The following is a 25279-nucleotide window of genomic DNA, read 5'->3' on the forward strand; positions in this document are numbered from 1 at the left end:
TAATGAGATAGACAGGAAAGGGGGAGGCAGAGAGAGGCAAGGCAAGGCAAGGCAATTTTATTTGTAAAGCCTGTTTTTTTACAAACAGTTTGTCTCAAAGGGCTTTACATGGCATCATAACAACTTCCTCTGTCCTTAGACCCTCACATCCACTGAGGAAAAACTCCATGGAAAACCCTTTTAACAGGGAAAAATCGGAGAAACCTCAGGGTGAGCAACAGAGGAGGGCAGCCTCTGGTGAAGGGGGGGGGGGGGGGCAGCTCAATGGGGGGACTGGGTGGCAGACTGGTCCATGGAAAGGGAGGGCAGGCCGGTCTAACAGCAGGGGAAAGGGCGGGAGGGGGGCGATGCAGGCGGCAGCTGGTGCAGAGAGATGGAGCTCCGGTGGATCTGTGGAAACACAGAGAGAGTGCGAGACACCAAGGCCAAACTACAAAGTACAACAGAAAATGACAGTTCAAAAATATACTGAGAAAAGAGGAGAAGAGAGGAGAGGAGAGGAGAGGAGAGGAGAGGAGAGGAGGGGAGAGGAGAGGGCTCTGTGTAACCAGATGTGTCCCCAGCAGTCTAAGCCTATAGCAGCGTAGCTATAAAATGGTTCAGAGCTACCTGAACCAGCCCTAACTAAAAGCCCTGTCATAAAGGAAGGTCTTAAGTCTAGACTTAAATGTAGTTAGAGTGTCTGCCTCTTTGACCCATGGAGAGAGCTGGTTCCACAGTAAAGGAGCCCGGTAACTGAAGGCTCTACTTCCCAGTCTGTTTTTAGAGATACTGGGAGTCACTAACAGACCTGCGTTCTGGGAGCGGAGTGCTCTGGTAGGACAGTAAGGAATGATTAGTTCTTTCAGATAGGATGGAGCTTTAGCCTTATAAGTCAGCAGAAGTCTATTCTAAATCCTACAGGAAGCCAGTGGAGAGAAGTGCTCTCTCTTCCTAACTCCTGTCAAAACCCTCGCGGCGAGAGAGAAGGGGAACGACATGCAGGAAAGGGCTGACCGACACGGGATTCGAACCGGGGCCGGCTGTGGTGAGGACTGTAGCCTCAACATGGGGCGGCCACTTTACCCACTGCACCACGCACCGCCCCAGAAATGTGAGTATTTTAATGATGTGTATTTGGCAGCTAACACTTTATAAGACAGCCCACATCTTAACCTTCTGGGACCATCAAGGACATTTTTGTCCTTTAGGGCAACATTTTTTTCTTGTTTTGGCCACAATTTTGTCTGTGTTGGTGATAGTGACACAACTTTTTGTAATAGACCCTTTCTAATGACAAAAAAACAGTTTTTTGCTCAAGTTTGTAAACTAACTGGACAAAGACTCGCGGTCTACACTGCGATGCTGGAAAGACTGGACACTGTTATTCCTGAGTGACACCAGGGGAAAGTAATCACCCAGGCCTGTGATAGGACGTCTGTGATGAGGAGACACAGTGGCTGCAGTGCACTGTTCAATACAGACAGCCAAGAGGCATCACAAATAGTTGACAGTAAAGGTTTTGACCAGCAGGGGGGTTGTGTGCACATGAAGCCTTGAGAAATGAACCTTTTCTCAAACCATTTGGATGGAAAGCTTCAAGGCTTCATCTGGCCATCACTACTTTGCTGTCCTGTTAGAGGCTTTTCTCCTAAGTCATTTGCCTAAAACTGCACATGAAAAAGTTAGTCTGGAGCCCTGGCCAAGCCAGTCTTTACAACAATACGCGCTAGAGCTCATGGGAAATGCAGTCTTCATTCCAGCAAACCATGAAAGTTCCTCGGAGAGGCTTTAAGGTTACCTTTTGAAAAAAGTCTCTCCCACAGGATCAAGGATGAAGGCTAACAATGATTTTGGTCATAATAAACACTTTTGATAATGACTCTCATTGTTTTGTTGCTAGCGTGTGCCTTTACACAGTTGTGGGGTTGTTGATGTTGCCCATGAAGAGGATGTTCCCAGTGGAGTTCTCCAGGATGAAAACCAAGAAGGGCTTGTTCGTTACGACACTTACGACATTAGGCGCTTCAGTTCTGGTTGTGAGCTCAACGAATGAGGCGGCTGTTCCCGTCTCAGTGACACTCAGTGTAGCCTTGTGGGTCACCTGTGGAGGAAAAAGTGGAGTTGGCCAATGTGTAGCTTAAAACTGTTGGAGGTAGAGGGTCCTATCAGCATCCACTTATGGTAAATATTGTTCTGCTGCTGTTGCTTATGCAGTAGAACAGGTTAACTCCCTTACTGTTCATGAGAACTTCTATTGCCATCACAACCCTAAGGAGTAATGATCTCTGATCCTACCTTGGAGACTTTGAGCCTGGTCTCCCGCACGGCAGGCGACGATGCTAACCGCTTCGCCAAGAGTTTGACAGCCGCTTGGCAAGTTGGTTAGCACGTCCTTTATGGGTGAGTGAGTGCACCTCCGTTACAGTGGCAGCCCAGCTCTTCCTCTTGGTGGTGGTGGTCTGCCCAGGTTACAGCCAGCAGCAGCAGCAGCAGCGCTGCAAGGGAACTAGTGAAGACACCGTGCTTCTTTACTGCCTGTTCATGGGAAAACAAAAAGAAAGTGTTTATTTAAAAAGTAAGTCATAGTCATAGTCATAATAAATAACCCCAGAACCAAATCTGAAAACAGAATTAACCAAAAGCAAATTAATCAAAAGAAATAAAAAGAGCAGATTGATTTTTTTTTTTTTTTACAGTTTTTCCATTTGCTAAAGTTTGCAAACTAGTGTAACGGAGGTGCACTCACTCACCCACCCATAAAGGGCATGCAAACCGGCTGCCAAGCGCTCATTGAGCAAAACGGTTTGCATCGTTGCCCGCCGTGCAGGAGACCAGGGTTCGAACCCCACCTGGGGCAGTCCGTATCGAGAAAACAACGCAGAGGACCAGATTGACATCGATCTCGCGGTCTCTCTGGTATTCCTGAGTGACACCAATCATTTTTTATCAAAATTAATGTAATATACATATTTAGACACTTTTACTGAAATGGCTTTACTAATTGCTGTCGATCATAGGAGTATTTATAGGAGAAGGGAAGGGAAAAAATATGGAAAATGTCTTAAAATGGTGAAGGTAAAGGGGTTGTTTTGTATCCTCAACTTAAGAAAACATGTGTCATTGTTACCTGGAATGACCACAGCAAGATTAAAAATTAAAAAAAAAAGCCAGGCAAAAAAGAAGAAAAAAGCCTGGTTAAAAAAAAAGTATGCAGAAAAGAAAAAATGGCTTGACCACACCACAACTAACTTAGTACAACAACTGACGGCTCAATGACAGCAGCTGGAGTGTGTACGTCTTTGGAGTGTGAAGGTGATTTTCTGAAGTGGTGCAACTTTAAATCAACTTGATCAATTGCCTTATTGTATCTTGTGATACAACATAGGCCTACCCTCCTCTTGCACGCAGGTGCAACCATCGATATCCCTGCATCTGTCCAGTTCCAGCTATTTCATTTTGTACGCCTCATTGAGCAGGCCACTTCCTCCAAGTTTCTGTGGTTTATCCTCCTGAACAAACCAAGTTTCTATCACAGTCTGTTCAACATCCTTATACTTATGACCACACCATGTTTATGTAGCCTACCAAAAGAGAGAGAATTTCCTTATTACTGAAGCCGATTCTGAAGTACAGCTTAATCAAGGCATCTGTAGAGGCAGCCATGTCCACCGACTATAGTGGTACTTTTTTTTTTGCCAGATTTGTATTTTTGTTTTTTGGGGGGGGCTGGCCCTAATACTCCTTCGTAACAAAGAGACTGGCAGCTGTTAAAGATTTGAGAAGATGTTTTTTAATCTTTAATTTTATGTATTTATTAATGTAACTCATACAGCAGTGTAATGTAACAGTTAAACGGACAATGAGGAGTTGTTTTTTTTTATCATATTAATGTAGATGAATCTACATCACCCACATTTGTTAATGGGTCCATTTTCGATAAATATATCGTTTTGTCTTTATAGCTATTTTGATATTATATTTATTTATTTTCCTACTTTAGGTTTTGCAGACGCTGCCCGGCGGGTCATGGGCCGTTTTATGGTCAGAACTATGACGGTATCTGGTATGACTTTTATTCTTGATTAATGAAAAAAAAAATTGTTGGCAAATGTTTTTGCTCTGGTCCAAGAATTTCACGGTGCGTGTGGAGACTCATTGGAAATGTAGTGTGAAAACACACAACTCCTCGTTGTCCCTTTAAGAAATACATCGGTTCAATGGCATTTCATTGAGCTTTTTTGTAGCAGAAGCTCCCAGTGTCTCAGTTCACTGCTATGCCTGTGTCAGTGCAAATTGGGCAACATTTGAGACTGAGACACTGGGAGCTTCCGCTACAAACAAGCTTAAAATATAGACTTATTTAATTTTTTTCGGAACAATTTCTCATGTCGGGGCTTCAATAAAATTTCAAAGAAGAAATATGAATTATACATTCAATATTAATACTTTTGATCAATAAAAAAAACAGTTCTACTAAACTATCAATCCAGTTTAATTATACAAAAACACAGACTGGTCACATAAGAATGGAGACCGTCGTACAATGAGTGGATCATCAAGATCAATTTCTTTACACTTACTGGTCAAGATACTCAGCCCTAGCTTCTGGATCTGCTATCTTCCTAGCCCTGAATAGTCCCTGCCTCTCATAATTAGACAGTAGAACCTGGAAGGACAAAACCAGAAAACAGATCAAAAGCTATACTAAAACTTTATTGAAATCATCAATATTAGATTCTAGCTTTATTATTTTTCCATCTTTGGACAATAATGTACCAAAAATCTATGAAAATGGCCTGTCTTGCCAATCCATAAAACTACATGATATTGTTATAAATATTTCATCACCAATTTATAAGAGTTGAGGTATCCCGACCCAGGTACACTTTATTTTAATGTGCTTATTTCACTGTATCAAAGAGTAACTAGTGTGTACTAACACAACTATTACATACTAAGTTGTGTAACAGCACATGTGGTACACTATCGAAGACACTGGTTATTGCAGTTAATGTTTAAGGACTGAGGTATCCCAGCAGGTACACTTTAATGTGCTTATTACACTGTATCAAAGAGTAACAAAGGTGTATTAACACAACTGTTACATAGACTAAGTTGTGAAACAGCATAAATGTTCCAAGACTCAAGAGGCAGGAGGAAGATTGATGGAAAAGGTTGCCCAGGCAACATGGGTTGTGGTTTCACCCATTTTTCTTGCAGATGTACCCCTTCCCCAAAGAGAGTGGCCACTTTGACCAGGTATTGTAACAAGCATTTCTTATTACAAGTGTAACAAGGACCTGTAAGTACACCAAAATACACTATGTAATTACAATGTAAGTACATGCTATTACATGCAGTTACATAGGTAATTACACTGTAATTAATTAGGTAACTACACAGGAACAAGGACCCCTTAAAATAAAGTGTTACCATCATGACACATGATTTGTTTATGACTGTTAAGACTACACACATATACAGGTCGTTGTTAACAAATTCAAAAGAGTATATGAACATAACCCTAAACCCGCTGTGAGCTGGTGGTCGGGATGAACAGGCGCCTGTGGGTCCGGTCCAGCAGACACTGACTGTCGCCAACCTGCTGCTACTTTTTCTTAGCAGCTCTCGAACAGGAACAGAACTAAGAGACGCTGTGTCTTCAGTGAAATCAGAGGAGTTGGATTTTGTCCTAAATTATCCATTTAATGTCCTAGTATCAGAATATAGAGACAGTTCCAGTAAATATGACTAAATAATTGTTACCAACTGAGGCTTTAATATTAATATTTCAATATTTATCATCAAAATAACAATGTTACATACATTGGTAGCTTTAAAAACTCATGAAAACATACATTGGTTTTGCGCTTATGTCCTAAACATATAAGGAGTATAAGCATAACTTTAAAAGTTACATGCGCTGTTTTTGATGCCTATTTGTTCCCCAAGTATATACATGTGTGTGTGAATGGGTCAATAAAAGGCATTATCTTAAATCACTTTGTAGAAAGTCGCTTTATGAAGTTTGGTCCATTTCCTTGCATTAGTTTACGGGGCAGAGCCGCCTCGTCCAACATGGTGGACACATTGACGTATCGCAGCAAACGGACCAACCTGCTCAATGAGGCGTCTACGTGTCTATGGTCCTCAAGAGGGCGCTGCAGGTTGGGCAGTTTGACTGATAGACGGGCCATAACCAAAGTTGTCTGAGACAACTAATTTGATTGGTAGGACAAATTTTGCCCCCTGCTCCTTACACAGATGACCAAATTTAGTTATTCACATGTCAAATCACTTATGTCATCGATTACTGTCTAATTCTTACTAAATAGCCTATACTCAGATTTTTATCATTTTGCCTGGGATGGTAGCCTACCTTTAATCAAAATGTTAGATAAATGAATGAGTGGACCACACAAAGTCAAAGTAAGATGTTCTTATTTCTATTCTTGGCGGTGATAATTCCCATTCTGACACTGTTGCAAGACAGACAGCCAGGAGGCATCACAGTTGAAATGACAGTAAAGGTTTTGACCAGCAGGGGGGTTTGTGTGCACATGAAGCCTCGAGAAATGAACTTTTTTTCAAACCATTTGGATGGAAAGCTTCAAGGCTTCATAAGGCGTCATCTGGCCAAGTTTGCTGTCCTGCTAGAGGCTGTTCCAAAGTAATTTGTTTACTGCTCACAAAAAAGTTAGTCTGGAGCCCTGAAGCGCGAGCCAGATAAGCGTTTTATGGCAATATGCGCTGGAGCTCATGGGAAATGCAGTCTTCATTCCAGCAAAACATGAAAGTTCCTCAGAGGGGCTTTAAGGTTACTTTTGCATCAAAAAAGTCTCTTCCGCAGGATGCCATAAAGCAGAACTCCATCTCCCCAAGTGATCCAAGCTAAAGAAATTGACTTTTGACTTTTGCAGACTTGGTTTCTGAATTGTGTTTGTTGTCTGTTGTCATCATGGCAAAATGATTAACTATGGACAGGTTTCCTCGACAGGTTCAACGACGAGGCAACGCGCACAAGAGCAGAGCTAGAACTCTCTCTGGAGAGTCTGTATTATCGGTCCCCACCAAAACAAGGGCACGCGGAACCAACATCATACAACACATAAGGCCTACTTTCTCTCTATCTTCAAAACATCTCTTAAGGGAAACACTGAGAGTGATAATAAAATATTATAGACTAAATTAAATAATTAAATTAATACCTCATAATTTAAACACAAAATAAAACCAATGATATTCTGTATTGTAATAAAAAAATAATGCTAAGGGTAATAACATAAAATTTATAATAATTAAAATGATAAACACATAATAATCTACACGGTTACATTATGACTGAGGTACCTGCAGAAAACACACAGGTAGGATGTGGCAGAAGGTTGCAGTGTAGCTCTCTGGTCTTGCAGCAGCTAATTCTTTTCCTCTCCAATCTGAAAAGTTGCCACATTGTTGGACTGAAACTGCAGCCTCACTGTCTAAACAAGAGGTCAGATGTGTGCTGAAGTCAGCAGCTTGTTGCACGGAAGTTCACTCGTATTTTTCACTATCCTGTGCAGGGGAATATTGGAAGAACTTTTGAGTTTTCACTCCAGGGATCTGGAAAAGCTTTCCTAAAACAGACTTGGAGGGGGCAGCCAGGCCCCTCACTCCTGCCCTTCACAAGGCAGAGGTCCACAGCTGTCTACACAGATCTGATGGTATTTACCGTTTATTCATTTAAATGTTATCAAAGATCCTCTCTACAAAAGCTAACACATTACAAGCAGTGCAAAAAGTTTAATCCCCCACCACCAAAATAGTAATAGTAGCTATTATTGTATTAAGCAAAAAGGAACTTTGAATACATGGTTTCACATGAGACCTTCCTCATATGCAGTGAAACCAGTACAGGCAGAGAGAAGAGAGATCTGTGCTGGGGGATTTCATCAGAGTGTGTTGCTGAGACAGAGACGGGTCCCAAAATTTATTTTCTCCTGATCTGTGGGTCTGAAAAGAATTTTCAGAGAATCTGTGGCTTTTGGAAAGTGGATTCAATATTTATTTCAGCATCTTCAGGACCAGACTCTTTTTTTCCATCCACTATAGTGAGCTGAATTAGATGCGTGTGATTTTACATTTATCACACAATTTGAAGAAAACACTGTCATGCACGAATTTGTCATTTCAACTTTAATTCTAAATTGGATAAACAAACAACTGGTAGGTTCTCAGGCAATAATTAGCCTCCGATAATAAAATCCATTGAATCAATAGGCCTATTAGATTGACAGTATAATAGAAATAAATACAATTGTCAGTTGCAGTTGTTGACAAGTCTTTATTTTGTGACATATTGAAACAGCAACACCAGAAAAACATGTTGGCTCAGATACGAGCAGAGGCTACTTTGTTATATATGCAGGAATGTTCTCTATTGGCTGAGACACATCCAACAGTTGGCTTGATTCAATGTGTCATGACGTATTTAGATATTTTTTTCACCTGGATGTCAGGCAGTAACAGATGTGCCATGTTGTCAGACTACAAAGGTATCAACAGACATGATGGCAGATCAGATCTATTAATGTCACTGTGGTATCTCTGCAGGGCTTTCAAATGCCAAGGTAAGAATAAGCCGATGTTCAGAAGGTACTATAATGTCCTGCAGTGTGAAAACACACAGTCGCAACAGTTGGTTCCCCTTGTGTCTTTACATGGCTGTGGGGTTGTTGATCTTGCCCATGAAGAGGATGCTCTTAGTGGAATGCTCACAGATGAAGACCAGGAAGGGCCTGTTGAGTGTCATGGTCTCAGGCAAACTCATGGGCATGACTTCCAGGGTGGTGCCGGCTGCTGCCTCTGTTCCCGTTTCATCCACGCTCAGCACAGCCTGGTGGGACGCCTGCAGAGGAACCAGTGGGAGACAGTCAGTGCCCACTTTTTTCTTTTTTTTTGGTAGCATGTCTCTAAAAACTTAAGACACAAGCTGAAAAGAAACATCCCTACAGTGTCTACTCCCTGGCATATTCCCATAAGAAAGACATGAATCCTACCTTTGAGAGTTTGAGTTTGATCTCTGCAGACATGCCAGAGAAATCAGCATCATCTGAATAAGCTTGTGTCATTCCCATTTCTTTAAATGTCTCATCCAGGGAGGCCTCAGCAGAGATGGAAAACTTTGGCAGGAAGAGATCCACAGAGCTGGAAAACACAGAAAATAACGACTGGTGGCTATTTTACATAGCTTGAACTGTTAATTTTTCATGCTTTCTCTCTGCAGCAATCCCAAAACACATTAAGACATCACTCTTGAATACATAAGCAATCGCATGATTAACATAATACGAGAATGTATTCAAACTCCTCTCTTACCTCCTGAAGAGACTGTCATGCCAGTGTTTAATGTAGTCCTTGTTGATGTAGCCCTCGACCTCTGCCATCTTGCCCTCATCAGGCAGGACGATCAACATGGAAGTGTTTCCTTTGTAGGGCAGCATGATGACGGTGGTGTGGTTGTCAATGTCCTGATAGAAGTCGTAGCGTCCCATCCTCCTCATCATGTCCACCTGGACTTTGGTGGTTTCATCCACTTGGAAGTCTGCCTTCTGTGTCTGGTTACCATCGAAGGGTCTCTCCCACTGTCCTGAATGAGACCATGGAGGCAGAGGATCAATGCTATTCATATGATCAAATCACAGTGCATAGTGCATGCATGTTTTATTTTGCAACAAGTTCTGTAATTGTGTTGATTTCTCCATATAATTTTACATAGGTTTTTTTCATTGTAGCTCAGGTGCACCTAGAAAGTGAAATCAGCTTTTTTTAAATCTTGACTTTCTTCTGCATCTTACCTCTGAAGTAGACAAAGTTGATGAGCACCAAGGCCATGGCGGGGTCCAGGTCCTTCACCATATCTTTAATCTTGTCGTGTGTTTTACCGGCAATGAATCTGTTGATCTCAGCTGCAGCCTCCTCAGGTTTGGAAAAGTCAACGTCGAAGCTCCAACCACCATAGGAGTCCTTGACGTCCTTCATGAACTGAGCCAGAGGAGTGAAGCCAGAGCGCACCGCGATGGCGTTGCCAACATCCATCTGCTGATCCTTCTGAGAGTCGCCAAGCATGTGGAATAGATGCTGATACGCTTCGTTGACCTGTGCCTGGGACAGATCGCTGTAGCCCAAGCTGGAGAACAGCTGCCTGAGGGTTTCACCGCGGGCCCCGGTGGACAGCATGGACAAAGCGGAGGAGATGCCCAGTGGGGAGAAGAAGATGTTCTTTCCAGCAGCAGCCCTGGCATTCAAGTTTTTGTAGAGGGCAAAGCCGAAATCGGCATTGGGAGGGGACAGCTTGTGGCAGCTATGCTCTCCCTCGTGGCTGTGGTCAGGGGCATGGTGGTGGTGGTGGTGGTGGTGGCCCTCATGGTGGTCTGCCCATGTTACAGCCAGCAGCACTGCTGCCAGAGCACAACTAGCCAAGGTACCACGCATCTTAACAGCCTGTCCAGAGAAAACCACAGAATGTGAGTTAGGTATAATGGGGCATCGTGGTATCTGATCATACACTTTCCTCTTCAACTTAACATTTGTAATGAAATGAAAAAAAACATTAATTGTATGATTTACCTCTTACCAACTTTAAAGGGCATTTCCAGTTGTAATCAATGTTCACCTCAGATATCAGGTCTCCTATGATCAGTTCATTTCATATTATCCATACACCCAACTGCAGCGTGTGGATGTTTATATTCGTTTTTGTTCAAGAATCTTTTGGGTTTTTTTCAATGTTCATTAAAGGGGCTCCGGACTAATTTTAAAATTGTTCTGTGGTCGCAAGTAATGTCATTTTGACCATCATTTAAGTTTTAAAATTTGCTTTACAATTAAATTAAATCAAAATTTGGACATTCCAGGGCTTCCACATTGCTCCTATCCGGGTCAGAGAACAAACGCCTCAGAGTCCCTCTACTGTTGTGTTCTCTGACCCGGAAAAGGGGGGAAAAAAAGAAAGTCCAGAGCCCATTAATGAGCATCGAAAAAACAATACATTCTTGAATAAAAATGAATATAAATGTCCACACACTGCAGTTGGGAGTATGGATGGTATGAAATGAACTGATCATAGGTGACCTGATATCCGAGGTAAACATTGATCACGGCTGGATATGCCCTTTAAACTACCAGTGTTCACAAAGTTTAACTCCCATTATTCATTTTTGCAACAAAAAAATGTGCAGAGATTAAATTGATCTACCGTCTTTAGCATATCCCAGTAACGTGCTGTGCTTACCTTCAATGTCCTCTTTGCTGCAGACAGTTTGCACCCAAATTTCCCCATTTTATACAGGAGCTCTGAGAGTCAGCTGACAAGTGGGGTAAAAAATTAACCAAGACCTGTTCCCCATGTCTGTACTGGACTGAGAGATACCATCTTCATTGATTCAACACAGCTCACTCAGCACTATGGGGTGAGATAATGGTCTGCTCTAAAACCTGTCATCTGTTTCACAGTGCACTGCAGACCTCTGTGCATACAGAGAGATGCACCAATATATTGTTTATCACTGGCCTGTGAGCGTTTAGATAACCATGAATGAACTCCATTTCAATTTGTATAATTATCCTAATTTTCTGAACACAAGGAATCATGCATTTTTAGTAAAATACAGTAGCAAGGCATATTCTCATAGCAATTCATCAATGTGTGGGTCAGTGAACTCAAGGTTTATTTTCTCTTGGCTCTGTCGTATTCCCTTGAAAATGTGTCGATAGATCTCCTGATTTTCTCCCTGACGTTAAATATTAATGTAAAATAAATGAGCAACATTAAAGTTAGAAATCGTCCTCAGGTTATTCATTACAACTTTAACACTCGTCAACTCATTTAATCTGCTTCATTAGAGCTGCTTGTGATGTATCATTGGACATGACTGATCGCCAACTGTCTTTGGGTTTTGATTAAAATTTTGCTACATCCTGATTGGAGCATAGGATATGTGACATCTATTTCCAACTGAGGTTGAACAGAAATACACAAATCTTGAGTAATGCACTCACTCCTTTTACTCACTGCAGAATATACAACAGTCAGCCGATTCTGTCATGCTGGACAGCTGCAAGCATATTTATACAAGATGATCCACTTGCACAACTCACTGCTCTGCCCAGGAGTAAAGTGCAACGCTGGCTTTAAGGTCCTTGTGTGTCACTGTCTTTTACAGACAAAACATTTAGCAAAGGTCAGGTTTACTTAAAAGGTTTCAACTCTAAGTGACTCAGTACAAGAAGCCAATAATGGTGTTGACATTTTTAATCTTAATCATCAACCATTTAAATCCGAAATTGAACTTTTATTTGCATGTGGGAAAAATATCAACACACTCTAACTTTATTGATTTGTTTTAAATGAAAATGGAGCTTTTAACCACAACAGAACATTTCAGTTTACCTTGTAGTTAAGCAGAGGCTGCTCTTGCAATTCACTGTCAACTTGACTATTAGTGAACTCATTATGCTGATAAATAGCCTAATGGAATAGCAAATTGAAAACATATTTTTAGTTTGAGACTGTAAATGAAAAACAGAAGCCTGCTACCTGCCAGTGAGCATATTTCTGTTGTAAACCCTTGTCTCATAAACACAATAATGCAAAGATAAAGCAACAATCACCGCCACCAGCTCCAAACAACACATCATGTTTGGTGGCAGAAAGAAACTATGATTAGCCTCTTTAGGCTTAATTTGGACTCAAAAATGTGTTGTGTAATTTGGTAAAAACTCACTTGTAAGTGACAGCCCTTACAGGTGAAATAAATACAAAAGCTACTGGAAAGTGATGTTCACTTCAACTCAGGGCCGGTTCTAGGTAGGCATATATGAGGGGGCAGTCAGAAATGTGAAGGGGGCATCATGTGAACACATCATGCTCCAGCACTTTTTTTTCTCTGTGCTTACAGTAACTTCAGTGAATTGAGTTGTTGGCTATGTGTCCAACGCCAACCTGGAGAAGTGGATTGCATTTTGTCAGGCCTCTGCCTTCAGACCTGTCCAACTAGGGGCCGGGGGGGCCAACCAGGGTCTTAGAGCCCAAATGTTTTACTGTCTTAATGCAAAGAGCCACATTATATGGGGGGTTAGGGGTGCATATACCTGAAGATGCATTGCAAACCCAGAGGGGGTGAAAAAGGTGAGTAGCTAAACCCCTGTAGGGGGGTCTGGGGGCATCCCCCCCAGAAAATTTTTGTGATTTAAAAATGTGAGTGAAGCATTCTGGTGTACTCTGAGAAGAGGAGGGGGGGGGTCTACTATGGTCAAGATTTACAAAACTGAAAGGTAGTCTTATGAATACTAAAAAAAAAAAGGAACAGAACATTTTAGAAAAGAATACTGTTCCTTTTTCGGCGGATTTTTGTGCTACTGCAGATAATTTTGTCAACTTGTACTTGAACTTTACTATTTTTCAAACATTCCGCTTTTCCGACATTGATTGATTACGTTATAGTCAGACGTGTCCTTCTGATTTTTTTTTTCATCTGAGACACTGTTTCTCATACACAAATACATAGGCCTATTAGAGAAGAAAAAAACAAACCCTCCAAGTTAAAAACACACCGGCAGCAGCGCCCCTGATCTGCAGCTACTGAGACTGTTATTATTCTGTCACCTGAGTTAACGAGCACGTGTGTTTGGAGCTGACGAGAGAATAAAGAGCGAGACAACGCGGCCCTGAGGAGGAACTGTGAAGGACTCAGCTGTAATGGAAAATGACCTAAACCGAGTCCAGTAGAGATGAGGTAGAGAGACGGTAGAGATGCCGTGTAGCTATCTCGCTTTCTTTCCCCCTCCCTCCGCCCGTTGTCTTCGTTGTCACTTTGTTGTCGCTCCACAGAGAGCACATGGCTAATTAATATGCACGTGCTGACCATATATGGTTGTGTCTAGGGGTTCCGGGGACGGAGGTGTGTTCACGTGCGCAACTGCGCACCATTCTTGGATCCAGTTTGATCAAAGTGAAATTGTGGAGAGTTGTGCACGCACAGTTTGATAGATCTGAAAAAGGTGTAAATATTTTTGGGTGTCTTTTCGCTGTAGGCCTAAGCAAAACATTTAGTAGCAGCAGTTTTACACTGCTTACTTACAGTTTAGATAAATAAGGCCCCAGGCCCTGAGCCCAGAGCCCAGACGCTCTGCTCGCGGCTCATCCGCGGCGCTGTCCGTGGTGCTGAAGGTGACAGGTTAACTTGACAAACAAACTGCTGTTTGTTTATCATGTGTGTCAGTTTTGTTTGTGACTTGATAGTTTAGTTGTTGAGATTAAGAACATCACTCCCTCATCAAGAGAGAGAGAGACGCGCCTGGGTATCGCAGCTGTAAAAAAAAAAAAAAAAGAAAAGAAAAGAAAAAAAAAGACGACCTGTCGGAATAGCGGTATCAAAAAGTGTCGGACTACCGGCATGTCTAGATAGAGGGATGTCTGAATAGCGGGCGGACCCCCAACTTAACTTCTTTCTCTTTGGTAATATAGCTACACATCCTATATTAAAATGTGCTTTCTCAACTTCTAAAATTTGGATTTGAGGGGGCAAGACATTTATTTGAGGGGGCACTGCCCCCTCTTGCCCCTGCGTAGAGCCGGCCCCGCTTCAACTTATAGCTCAACAAGGTTTTTATATGGAAAACGACAAACTTAGCAACTCGCTGGTGAACTAATTTCATTTCCTTAATTTGTAGGTTTTTAAATACACAAGAGAAAATAGCCCACTGTACTTTCTGCATGTTTAACAAATCAGCAGTCATGACATGCTCTGTATTTTGTCTTGAGGAGAGTGCTTCTTACTTGATTCTGTGCCATCTTAATCCGTCTTGTTTTTTTTATTTTAGCAAAATATCTTCTATTGCTTTTAATTTATTTGAACATGTCTGTAAAGTACTTGCACGTTGCCTTATGTCTGAATGCCGTTATATAAATGAATTTGCATGTCTGTCTGACTCTGCTGGCCTTTGTGTCATCACCCTCTCCCTCTCTGTCCATGTTTCCTATCTGACTCTCTGCAAAAACCAATCCTATTGAAGCGAAATGCAGAAAAACAAAAACTGTTTGCTACCACATTAATAGTAAATTTAATGCTTTATTTAACCTGAATCTTATGGGGATTAAGATCTTTTTTGCAAGAGAGACCTGAGAACAATATACATGAGATCAGAACACAAGTTAATTTCTTCAGAACAACCATGGCCACAATAATTAAAACTGTCAAAAACGCATTATTAAAAAGTATAAACTAAAGCTTTTAAGTCTCCCCAAGGAACAAGTCTCTGATTTTCAGGTGCAAATACTGGAGTCTTCCCTGCTGAACATCTGCATCATAACTTATCAGAGAAACAAGCCAAGCAAACAACCAGCGGCTCCCAGCCTCACCCTGACATCCATAATCCACTGAATAGCACTGGTTAAACACTGATTTTAAAAAAAACTTTAAGATACTTTATTCCTTATAAGGTTCGGCAGGAATCCACCATGCTCTGGGTCTCTATCTAAAATACTGTCATCAGACTAGATGAGTCTGCCCAAGGTTTTGCAGCTGCAGTTTGTTTTCAAGTTCTGGCCTCTCTGCCACACACCACTGTTGGAGTCGATGTAGGTTACGAGTCACTTCAACAAAGTCACTGACTGTTGTTAAAAAAACTTTTGTTATATCATTCATTTGAATAACTTGGCACACCATTCTATTTTCACCTGTAAAGTTTGAAGTCAATCAGATGCATGGTTATCAAGAAAATCCCAATACAGATGTTCCTTTATGATTTCTTCCAGGGTCACCTGAGGTCTCCTTCATCAGTTTCACTAAAGGTTAGTGCCACCTTTCAGATGGGGGAGGTTTGATGTTGTTTTGGATACAAGAAATTGTCAATAAGACTTTCTGCCCAGCCAACAGTAATCATTTACTTATTGTCTATTGCGTAATGCTTTAATTTCAGCCTTTATAAGGGCCTTCCTTGGCCCCCACTATTTCCTCCAACTGTGACGCCCCTGATCAATAGAATCAATTAGATCTACAGCACAGTGTAGCTTTTTATCATAATGTTGTCAACAGCAGCAGTTGCAGTGGTTATGAACATGTCTAAAGTCTGACTGCTGTGTCCCAGGGACATTATTTCCCTACAGGAGGACATGTAGTTGTGAGCTGACCGGAGACAGTAAGAATTTGGACTGACAGGACAGGTTGTATATAGGCCCAAAGTTGTTTACATCATAAGCGTCAACACAGCGCATTAGCATTCATGTTGCTATACAGAAAAGGCTGAATTGAAAAAGTGTACCAGGAACAGCTTTAAACCATATTTTTTAGTCTAGGAAGAATTTCTGAAAATGTGCTCATTTAAATTGATGAAGGCATTCCATGAATGTTTAGGCTATATACAACATTGTTAGGGGTATTGAGGGTGCTGAATCCATGTGAAGCTCAAAAATGTCCCTGTTCGGTGACACAAAAAGGCTTTTATTTTACTCACTTGAGACTTGCAGGGGAAACACTGGAAGACGGGCATGGATGATGACGACGATGAACCAATAAGGACAATGGGAGACACTGAGGTTAAATACACAACACAGGTGGTGCAATCAAGACAGCTGAAACACATTGGGGTAATGACGAGCAGGGAGCACACAGGAAGACAGGACACAGAACTTCAAAATAAAACAGGAAAGCCAAAACTCCCATATTTGCATATTCGAGGCAAACGCACTAAATGCTTTTTTGCCCGTTTGAGAGACGCAATCCTCACTGCATCTGGTTAGTAGATCAGCTTGCACATTTTTTTGTGGGTGACATCAAGTTTGCACACATTTTCTATACAAGCAAACCTTTAGTAGATCAGGCCCTATGTATTTTGGCATTTTTGATCACTAAAATAAGCCTAACTAGTTTGTTTAGTCAAAAGGCTACTGAAAAATAGATTTCAAAAATAGATTTGACTGCTATGTTGGATTTTTCCATTTTAAGTTATTTAGGGACATCTTTGAGTTTCATATAGCCTACTACAGCAGATTTGGAGTCAGCACCCTTTAATACCCCTAAAGACGTTATATATTCACATGTGACAAGACAGAGTGAAGATTTGCTGTTGCGTATAAAAGGATTATGTTAGAGCGCTTCCTTTGACATTATAAATACATTACATACACGTGATGCAATCAAATTATTTTATTTAAAGTACAAATCTTGTTACTTTTGTTAGCAATGGGCACACTTTTACCATAGGATGCTGTGCTGGGGACATTGTCTTTAAAGATCTCACTGATTGGTCTATTACTGCTGTATTTTCAAAGGGCAGATAGGTAATAATCTGATTAGATTTCCCTTTTAAAGGTGAGGAGCCTCTCTGTCTGAATCCCTGCCAGTCAGAGTTTGTGCCAGGCAATCTTGCAATAGACCAAAGTTTATTTCTACTACGTGAGGCTATATCAACATTCAGGACAAATTCAATTCCCAATGTTCTTTCAGTCACCAGTGTAGTGAATAAAAGAAAAATAATGTTGCTCTGAGTCTGGGCCTTGAATATTAGCCTGATACAACTAATTGGGAAATCTTGGTATTGCATTGGCTGTGATACATTTTTATTTGATTTTCACTCTTCTACACAAACTGGGCAGTGCTGGCTGGTAACCAGGATACACGAGAGGCAGACCAACTGAGGGGTTTGTTTGTTTGTTTGTTTGTTAGAATGAATCAAGAATCAATGACTATAGATTTGGCAGGACTTTTAAAGTTTGGTCTGGTTGCATCTGATAATTCAAGATAAAAAGCTTTTAGCTTTTACAATTTGCTGGATAATCTGTTAAAGCAGATTACCACATATTATTAAACCATGTCCTGTATATTCATTAGGGATTTTGGCACTGAGCCACCTTTCTGCAAGAATAAAAGTCTGCAACAGTTTCATTCAGTAACACATTTACAGTCCGATTGTGGAAATAAATTTCATGTATTTAGGTGTAGAAAGCAAATCCCATGGCAGTTCCTGGAAGGAATTAATTAATTTAATTTACTATTATTAGATTAGTTTAGATAAACAATATTATCAGGAGAATCAGGAGTGAGACATACCAGAGTCTGTAGTGTAACACTGTTTTGAAGCCCATCTCTGCCAAGGTCAGTGTAGCCCAGAGAAGGTGCAAAGGTGTTGACAAAAGGGTGCACAGCTGTAAGCGCTGTAAGGCAAGGCAAGGCAAGGCATATTTATTTATATAGCGCATTTCATACCAAGGCAACTCAATGTGCTTTACATAAAGACAAAACATTAAAAAAAAGAAGCATAAGACAGAATAAAAACAAACAAAACACTAAAAACAGAGTTAAAAGCAAGAGCAAATAAAAGTAAAATAAAAGAAAATAGATAAAGTTTTAAGTTCTTAAAAGAGCTCAGCTATAAGCACGTGAAAAGAGAAATGTTTTTAACCTGAATTTAAAAGTGCTGACAGTTGGGGCTGATTTCAGTTCTGCTGGTATTTTGTTCCACTTGTTTGCAGCATAACAGCTAAATGCTGCTTCACCATGTCTGGTCTGAACTCTGAGCTCCACTATCTGACCTGAGTCAGTAGATCTCAGAGCTCTACTGGGTTAATACTAACATGTCATTCATGTATTCTGGACCTAAACCATTCAGTGATTTGTAAACCAGTAGCAGAACTTTAAAATCTATTCTGTAGCTGACTGGGAGCCAATATAAGGTCTTCAGAACTCTTTGTTCTGGTTAAAACTCGAGCTGCAGCGTTCTGGGGGGGAGACCAGTCAGACCGTTACAGTAGTCAAGTCTACTAGAGATAAAAGCATGTAGTGTGTGCTAGTAGTATTTCTTCATATCAGGGGGCAGGTAAGTGGCCACAAAGGGCCCAGGACAGGGCTCATAGGTGGGGTGCAGCCAGAGATGAAAAAAAGATGGATATGTGTGGCATTATTCATTGGTTTCTGAAGGGCAGCCATTAGAAGAACTGCAGTTTTTGACATTTCCAGGTTTGGCTCTGAGAGGCTCTGAGATATTCTCTACCCTGGGTCCTTGGTGAGGGTTGGCTACCGGCCAAAGCACGTCCCACCAGTGGACACAGTGGAGACAATTATTATTATGCTGTGATCATTCACATTTGAAGATGCTATACATACTTTTTGCTGCTGATGAATGTGGTTTCTTGCCAGGAGCGTGTGGTAATGGTCAGACAGTAGATTGTTACACAATCTCTAAGCATCGTTATATCTTCAGGGCAGCCTGGCCACTGCAGCAGCTCTCTATTGGAAAATAAGGAGACAGGCTGGCTGTACCAGGGCCAGCTGGTTGGCATGTGATCTTCAGTAGATGAAAATATGCGATAAAAATAGAAGAAAAATAAGATTTTGGTGTTGCTTTCCACCACTGGAGATAGCTCTTAAGAAGAAGTTTGATGCAGAACTCTCACAATATCCTCTAGATGGCTGTTAATACGAACAAAGGCAACGCATAAAGCACCTCTAAGCACATTCAACATCCAAAACGTGTCCTTTGTGAGTCTTGAGTTGTTTTAAAGTGTATGTATTTCATCCACCAACGATTTCTTCTCAAGTAGTTTCAGGTCTTTCTTTTAATAATCTCTGCTTTTCCCAAAAAAGTCTCTAACTTGTGGGACGACTGAAAAAAAGAATATTTGACAGACAGGTTCAAACCCTGCTTGATGTGTCACCTCTGCACACCTGTCTGGTTGCTGTGTGAAGACAACGTGCTTTTCAGATTGTTAGTTTTCGGCGAGGACACGGCTCCTCGGCTCTGGGGAACCTCCACTCTTTCTAATGGCTCTTCCCGGGAGCCAGTTGAACCTTCACTGATTAATAGGCTGACATTTCGGTAACATGTGATAGATGCGTTGTCCTGTTCATCAGCCTGTCCTCCATTCATCATCTCTCAACTTCTCCTTCTCCACAAGGCTTTCTGACACTGAGGTAAAAATGAGCTAATGTTGTCAAGCTGCTAAACCCCCGGCCACCGTGTGAAAATGCATCACTATTACCAGTTTTCTCTTTGGGTTGGTGAAGAAGCCAAGATGTTTTTACAAAGCAATTTCCAGTAATTGGACAAAAAGATAAAGAGGTGTTACAGAGGGAAACGGGGTGTGAAGTGAAAAAAAAAATGACAAAAGAGAAAATGCTTTTCATAATGGAAGAAAAGTGTTTTATGTTGTCGAGAGAAAGAGCAGAGATTCAGCCACATGGATACATTACTGCTATTTAAATGTCTTTTCATCATTTGGTGAAAATAAACTGTAGAAATAAACTATAAATCATCCTGTTATGTTTGGAAAATTGGACAGAAAAACATCCTGCAAATAAAGCTGTTATGCTGTCTAAATGAATGCGGTTTAATGTGAATAAGGAAAGCAAAAAGAGGACAAAAGGCAGAGTGTGAGTAATGTTCACTCAGGTCTAGACATCTGTAGGATCAATAACTCTCCCCATGAGCAGGACGAGCCCTGTCAGTTCTTCATAGATTATGAGCATGAACGGTCTGTCGAAGGTAATTCTCTGAGGGACTGAGAAGTCCAGCATGATGTCTGGTCTCCTCCCGTCTACTGACTTGGACTCTTCCACTTCCAGTGTAACCACATGAGGAGCCTGAGGAGTAATAAAGAGACAGAGGGATGAGAAATGGTGGGTTGGCATGTTTAAAGGGATAGTTCACCCAAAATTCAAATTTCACTCATTATCTACTCACCCTCATGTCGACTAAGAGCTGTGAGAATTTTCAGAGTCCTCCGTGCCTTCTCTGAGTTACGGGGGGGTCCGCGCAGCAGTATTTGTCCATATAATGGTTGTCAATGGATACCGACTTTCTTCGTCCAAAAAGACACACCAAAAAACATCCAAATACCTCCATACTGCTCGTCTGTAATGTCCCTCTTTTATTGAAGCCCCGACATGAGAAATTGTTCCGCCAGGGAAAAGCAGTGAACTGAGAAACTGGGAGCTTCCGCTACAAACAAGCTTAAAATATAGACTTATTTAATTTTTTTCGGAACAATTTCTCATGTTGGGGCTTCAATACAAGAGGGACATTACAGACGAGCAGTATGGAGGTATTTTGATGTTTTTTGGTGTGTCTTTTTGGACGAAGAAAAGTAAGCACCATTCACAACCATTATATGGACAAATACTGCTACGCGGACCCCCCCCGTAACTCAGAGAAGGCACGGATAACTCTAAAACTTCTCCCAGCCCTTAGTCGACATGAGGGTGAGTAGATAATGAGTGAAATTTGAATTTTGGGTGAACTATCCCTTTAAGCTAACCTTTTATGCCTTGTGGTTTCATGGGAAATAAAAACAGGTTTTCCCTTCACCTTGATGAGTTGCAGCGTCTTCTTTGATGACAGTCCAGAGAAGTCGGCCGAGTCCGAGAAGACGGATGTTACCCCCGAGTTCCTCAGGAGGTTTTCTAAACTGTAGGATTTCCTCAGTTGGAACTTAGGGAAACGTATTTCTGCCCTCCTGTGAAAACAACAATCAATACGTTAATGGATTTGCCCTAAGCTGTCTTGTTACAACTTGTGGGACCAGCATACTGCAGGCCCTCACTCACCGATGTATAGAGAGCAGTAATTATTGCTGACTTAGTATCTACTCAGCATCATTCATCATGCTCCTGAACACTTGAATGCAGGCGAGCGCAGAGCTCCGGTCAGTGGGCGTTGCTCTATGACATGGATCAATGTAATGTACACACAAAGATAAGCTTTATAGAGGAACCATATTGTATTCTATATGGACCCAGTACACTGTGCCTGCTAACCTTTGGATTAACATGCTCATGCACGTAGCCTATATGCAGATTCAAGCTGCCTTGCATACTTTGACACTAAACCCTGAGCATAGACGAAGCAAATAAACAGCCGCACAATCAATATCACCTTTGCCTAAAGGGTCAGTTCACAAATCACAAAGAACAACAAAAACCCATTTCTTATTTACCCTGGCATCTCGCTATATGCTTCTCTATATATCTCTGACATCTCTGCCCTCGTGCAACACAATGGAGGTGTCCTGATTACTCTGGTGACCTGCAGACCTCGCTCTTGACAGTTTTCATATAGACTATTCCATAAGAACAAAGTAGCTCCAAAGAAACTTGGTCACATGTTTTGATAATAATCCACAGCAGTGGGGTCACTAGTCAGGTTTCAGTCCATGTTTTCTTGTATTCAACTGATGAAGGTTGCAGTCTCCTCATCCGTTCTCACACATCTGATGCTTTCTCCTGTCTCTATTTTTCATCCCTCCAATGGAGCAGGAGCTTTGCCGTACTTCTTACTCACACATTTCATATGCATAATGATTTATTCACCAACTCTGTTTCTGCTGCACACTGTTGTGTCTTGTTTTCATTGATACATCAATTTTTCCTCCTCACTTGAGCATAACAACTTTCTGTTTTGTATTCCATGTTTTTTATGCACAAATTGAAAACATGCATAAAAACTGGTAGGATAGGAAAATTAAACTTCTAGACCAATATATCCCTGGGTCCTCAACCCGAATCTGGCCCATATACATCACATCTAGGCGGATTCTGGCTGTTGCTCTCCCGTGGTAGGTGACACCCAGGGGATTTTCAGTATTAGAAAGTGTTTGAAGTAGTTTAGACGGGAGCGTACCTATGTTTTTCCCAAAAAGGGCCCTATGTTCCCCGGTCACAATACATACTGGGGAACATAGGACCTGCTTTCTGAAAAAGGGTCCTATGTTTCCCGCTGTTGCTGGTTCGATGGACTCTCTCTACTTATCTGGACTCTCTCTCTCTATCTGGCCTGTCTAGCCTCTACCTGGTCTTTTTACTAAACTTAACCAACTCCTTTCTTCATTGCCTAAACCCAACCAATGGGGCAATTACACTTCTCACTCAAAGTCACCACTAAACTTCTTAGTCAAAAATAGGCAAAAAATCTGCAAAGTCACAACTCCACTTCCAGGTTTGGGTGCAAAAATTGCATGTTCCCCTGGTCCTTTTGAGGAAAAGCAGGGAACATACCCTTTTTCTAAAATAGAGTTCTATGTTCCCCGGTCCGGACACAGCGGGGAACATAGGAGCCTTTTTTAGAAAAAGGGTTCTATGTTCAAACAAAGTGGGGACCCGGGGAACATAGGGATGACCCCGTTTAGACCGCAATTTTTTTTGAAAAAAGAGCAACGCTTAGCTTTTTTTCCTCATCAGATTTCAGTCGCTCTTCATACGTCATCGGGTATGATTGATACGATTGGCTATAAGCTACGTACAAACGCATTTGAGCGCCCAATAAACAGCTCTGGGCTTTCGTAAACCACGCCTCAAATACGAAAAAATGAACGGGTGGTTCCCAGACCAAATCTCAGTCTACATTGAGATGAGGTCTGGTGTTAGCCAGGCTAGGTACTTTAATCTGCTACACCTCCTCTAGGCCTCGTCCTGTAGCTTTTCGTCTGTGTTCACTTCAATAAGAACTTACTCAGAAAGACACAAGAGTGAGCAGGTACAGACTGCTTTACACCTCATTTCCATTCAACCATCAGGACTCCCCAGTCCCCACCTACCCAGGCTTCAGGTTTCTGAGCCAAAAACTCATGCGGCTGTCAGACAGGCACTCCTCCAGGGGCTGCAGCTCGCTTTTAGGAAGCAGGAGAAGCGAAGCCAGATGTTTGGAATGGGCCAGTCGCACCACCGTGGCGGAGCAGTTGGTGTCGTACAGCATCATGACCTCAGACGAGTCGTCCATGAACATCATGGGGACTTCCACTTTGGTCGTGGCGTTCAGCTGGAAACTCCGTGGGACTGTGTGGCGCTGATCGAATGGTTGATTACCTAAATCGTGTGTGTCATTAATAAAGGGAAAAGGTTATGGAGGAAATGTGAAAAGAAATCTGCAAAGACAGAGGTTAAACAACTATAAAAAGCACATTCAATCAACACTGTCAAAAGAGAGCATTTTCTGATTTGTAGAAAAAGCAGAGAATGTTTTGTAATCTAGCTGAGCATCATTTTCATTTAAGCTTTTACTTTAGTCTGTTTTATAGTAGTTTGTTTCTCTTCTGAAATAAAATGAAGTAATATCTGTCTGATTGTCCATACCTTAATGCATAGGAATATCTCAAGTTGTGTAGAGTACATAAATATGCACAAATAAAACTACAAATTAGACACAAGCAGCTACCTTTGAAATAGACATAATTGTGGAGTATGAGTTTGTCAGACGTCTGTAAGTCTCTCTTCAGCGTCTCAAAACTGGCGTTGAAGGCAGAGGATCCTGGGTGCTGAGGCCTGGAAAAAAATCTATCATAGTCTGTTGAAGTTTTTCCATCAACATTTAGGCGGCTCCACAATCTTAACTGACCCCCAGCACGAGCCCCATCTTCAGTTCCAGTCCCACCCACCACTGCCCCATCCTCTCCCCCAGTTCTGTTTCCAGCATCAGGTGCCACCCCCGCTGTGGTCTCACTCCCACCTCCACTCCTCTCCTGCGCGGTGAGGTTACGCTGCAGATCTGTGAGAGCGGATATGGTGGCTTCAGCGCTCTGCTCTGTAGAGTTGGCCGCCAGCCCCAGAGCCTTCAGGACCTGGCTTCGACTTGCGGACCCAGAGACTCGGGACAGCAGGGCCAGAGCTGACGCCAGGCCCAAGGGCGAGAATAAGACGTTAGGTTCAGCAGTGGTTCTGGTGGCCAGGTCACGGTAAAGGTCAAAGGCCAAGGCCGTGTTTAGGGCTGATCTGTGGAGCTGCTGCTGCTGCTTGACCTCTCTGTCCTTTCGCAGAAAGAATTTCTCAGGCTGTGGTGCAACCGAGCCATCTGCTATAAAACCTGTTGGCAATGCTAGCACTGCAAAACCATACAAAACAGACAACATTGCCTCTTGTCTTGCCATCCCAGTTCAGCCTGATTAACAGACGCCGCAGGTTGATCGCACATAAGACCAGCCAAATTCCAGCTTTGGGGAAGAGTTGTTCTCATGGCACGGTGCGGGGGTGGTGGTAGTGTTGAAAGTATATCGATCTATGGGGCTGAGCTTTTGACCTGTGGGTTGAGCTCCAAGCAAACAATGGCGGCATGTTTTTGAGATTCTTAGAATTTCACCAGCAGTGACTCTGTGCGTGTATTTGCTAGACAGTTTAGGACAACACACACTCATTCCGCCCTTTAATACACACTCTAGTCAACATGGATTTTGAACACTTATGCAACTGATGCATACTTAAATTTGGCTCTAGTTTCACTGTGCACACAGTGGTACTCCAACACAGCTATGATGCATCCCCTAATATGTCTACAA

General features: G+C 41.9%; 3 protein-coding genes and 2 long non-coding RNA genes across 5 annotated transcripts in view; 1 reads left to right on the forward strand and 4 right to left on the reverse strand.

Annotated features, from left to right (window-relative positions):
* Window positions 1-25279, forward strand: part of pla2g7 (phospholipase A2, group VII (platelet-activating factor acetylhydrolase, plasma)) — a 391387-nt gene that overhangs the window by 324957 nt on the left and 41151 nt on the right. The window lies entirely within an intron of this gene.
* Window positions 1-25279, reverse strand: part of LOC311007831 — a 434756-nt gene that overhangs the window by 167302 nt on the left and 242175 nt on the right. The window lies entirely within an intron of this gene.
* LOC311007287 lies at window positions 287-2875 on the reverse strand. The gene is made up of 3 exons (XR_014596413.1): window positions 2733-2875; window positions 2278-2517; window positions 287-2083 (listed from the first exon to the last, which is right to left on the reverse strand). It is a non-coding gene; the product is annotated as an uncharacterized lncRNA (long non-coding RNA).
* LOC311007285 (alpha-1-antitrypsin homolog) lies at window positions 8286-11407 on the reverse strand. Its single transcript, XM_084000410.1, has 5 exons — window positions 11255-11407; window positions 9819-10464; window positions 9340-9610; window positions 9021-9168; window positions 8286-8869 (listed from the first exon to the last, which is right to left on the reverse strand). Exons 1-5 carry the CDS (start codon window positions 11300-11302, stop codon window positions 8678-8680), a joined length of 1305 nt encoding a protein of 434 aa, XP_083856536.1. The 5' UTR covers window positions 11303-11407; the 3' UTR covers window positions 8286-8677.
* On the reverse strand, window positions 20135-25151 carry LOC311007827 (alpha-1-antiproteinase-like). Its single transcript, XM_084001175.1, has 4 exons — window positions 24166-25151; window positions 23549-23816; window positions 21325-21472; window positions 20135-20600 (listed from the first exon to the last, which is right to left on the reverse strand). Exons 1-4 carry the CDS (start codon window positions 24872-24874, stop codon window positions 20412-20414), a joined length of 1314 nt encoding a protein of 437 aa, XP_083857301.1. The 5' UTR covers window positions 24875-25151; the 3' UTR covers window positions 20135-20411.

The sequence above is a fragment of the Trachurus trachurus genome (genome assembly GCF_905171665.1).
Source record: "Trachurus trachurus genome assembly, chromosome: 24".
NCBI lineage: Eukaryota > Metazoa > Chordata > Actinopteri > Carangiformes > Carangidae > Trachurus > Trachurus trachurus.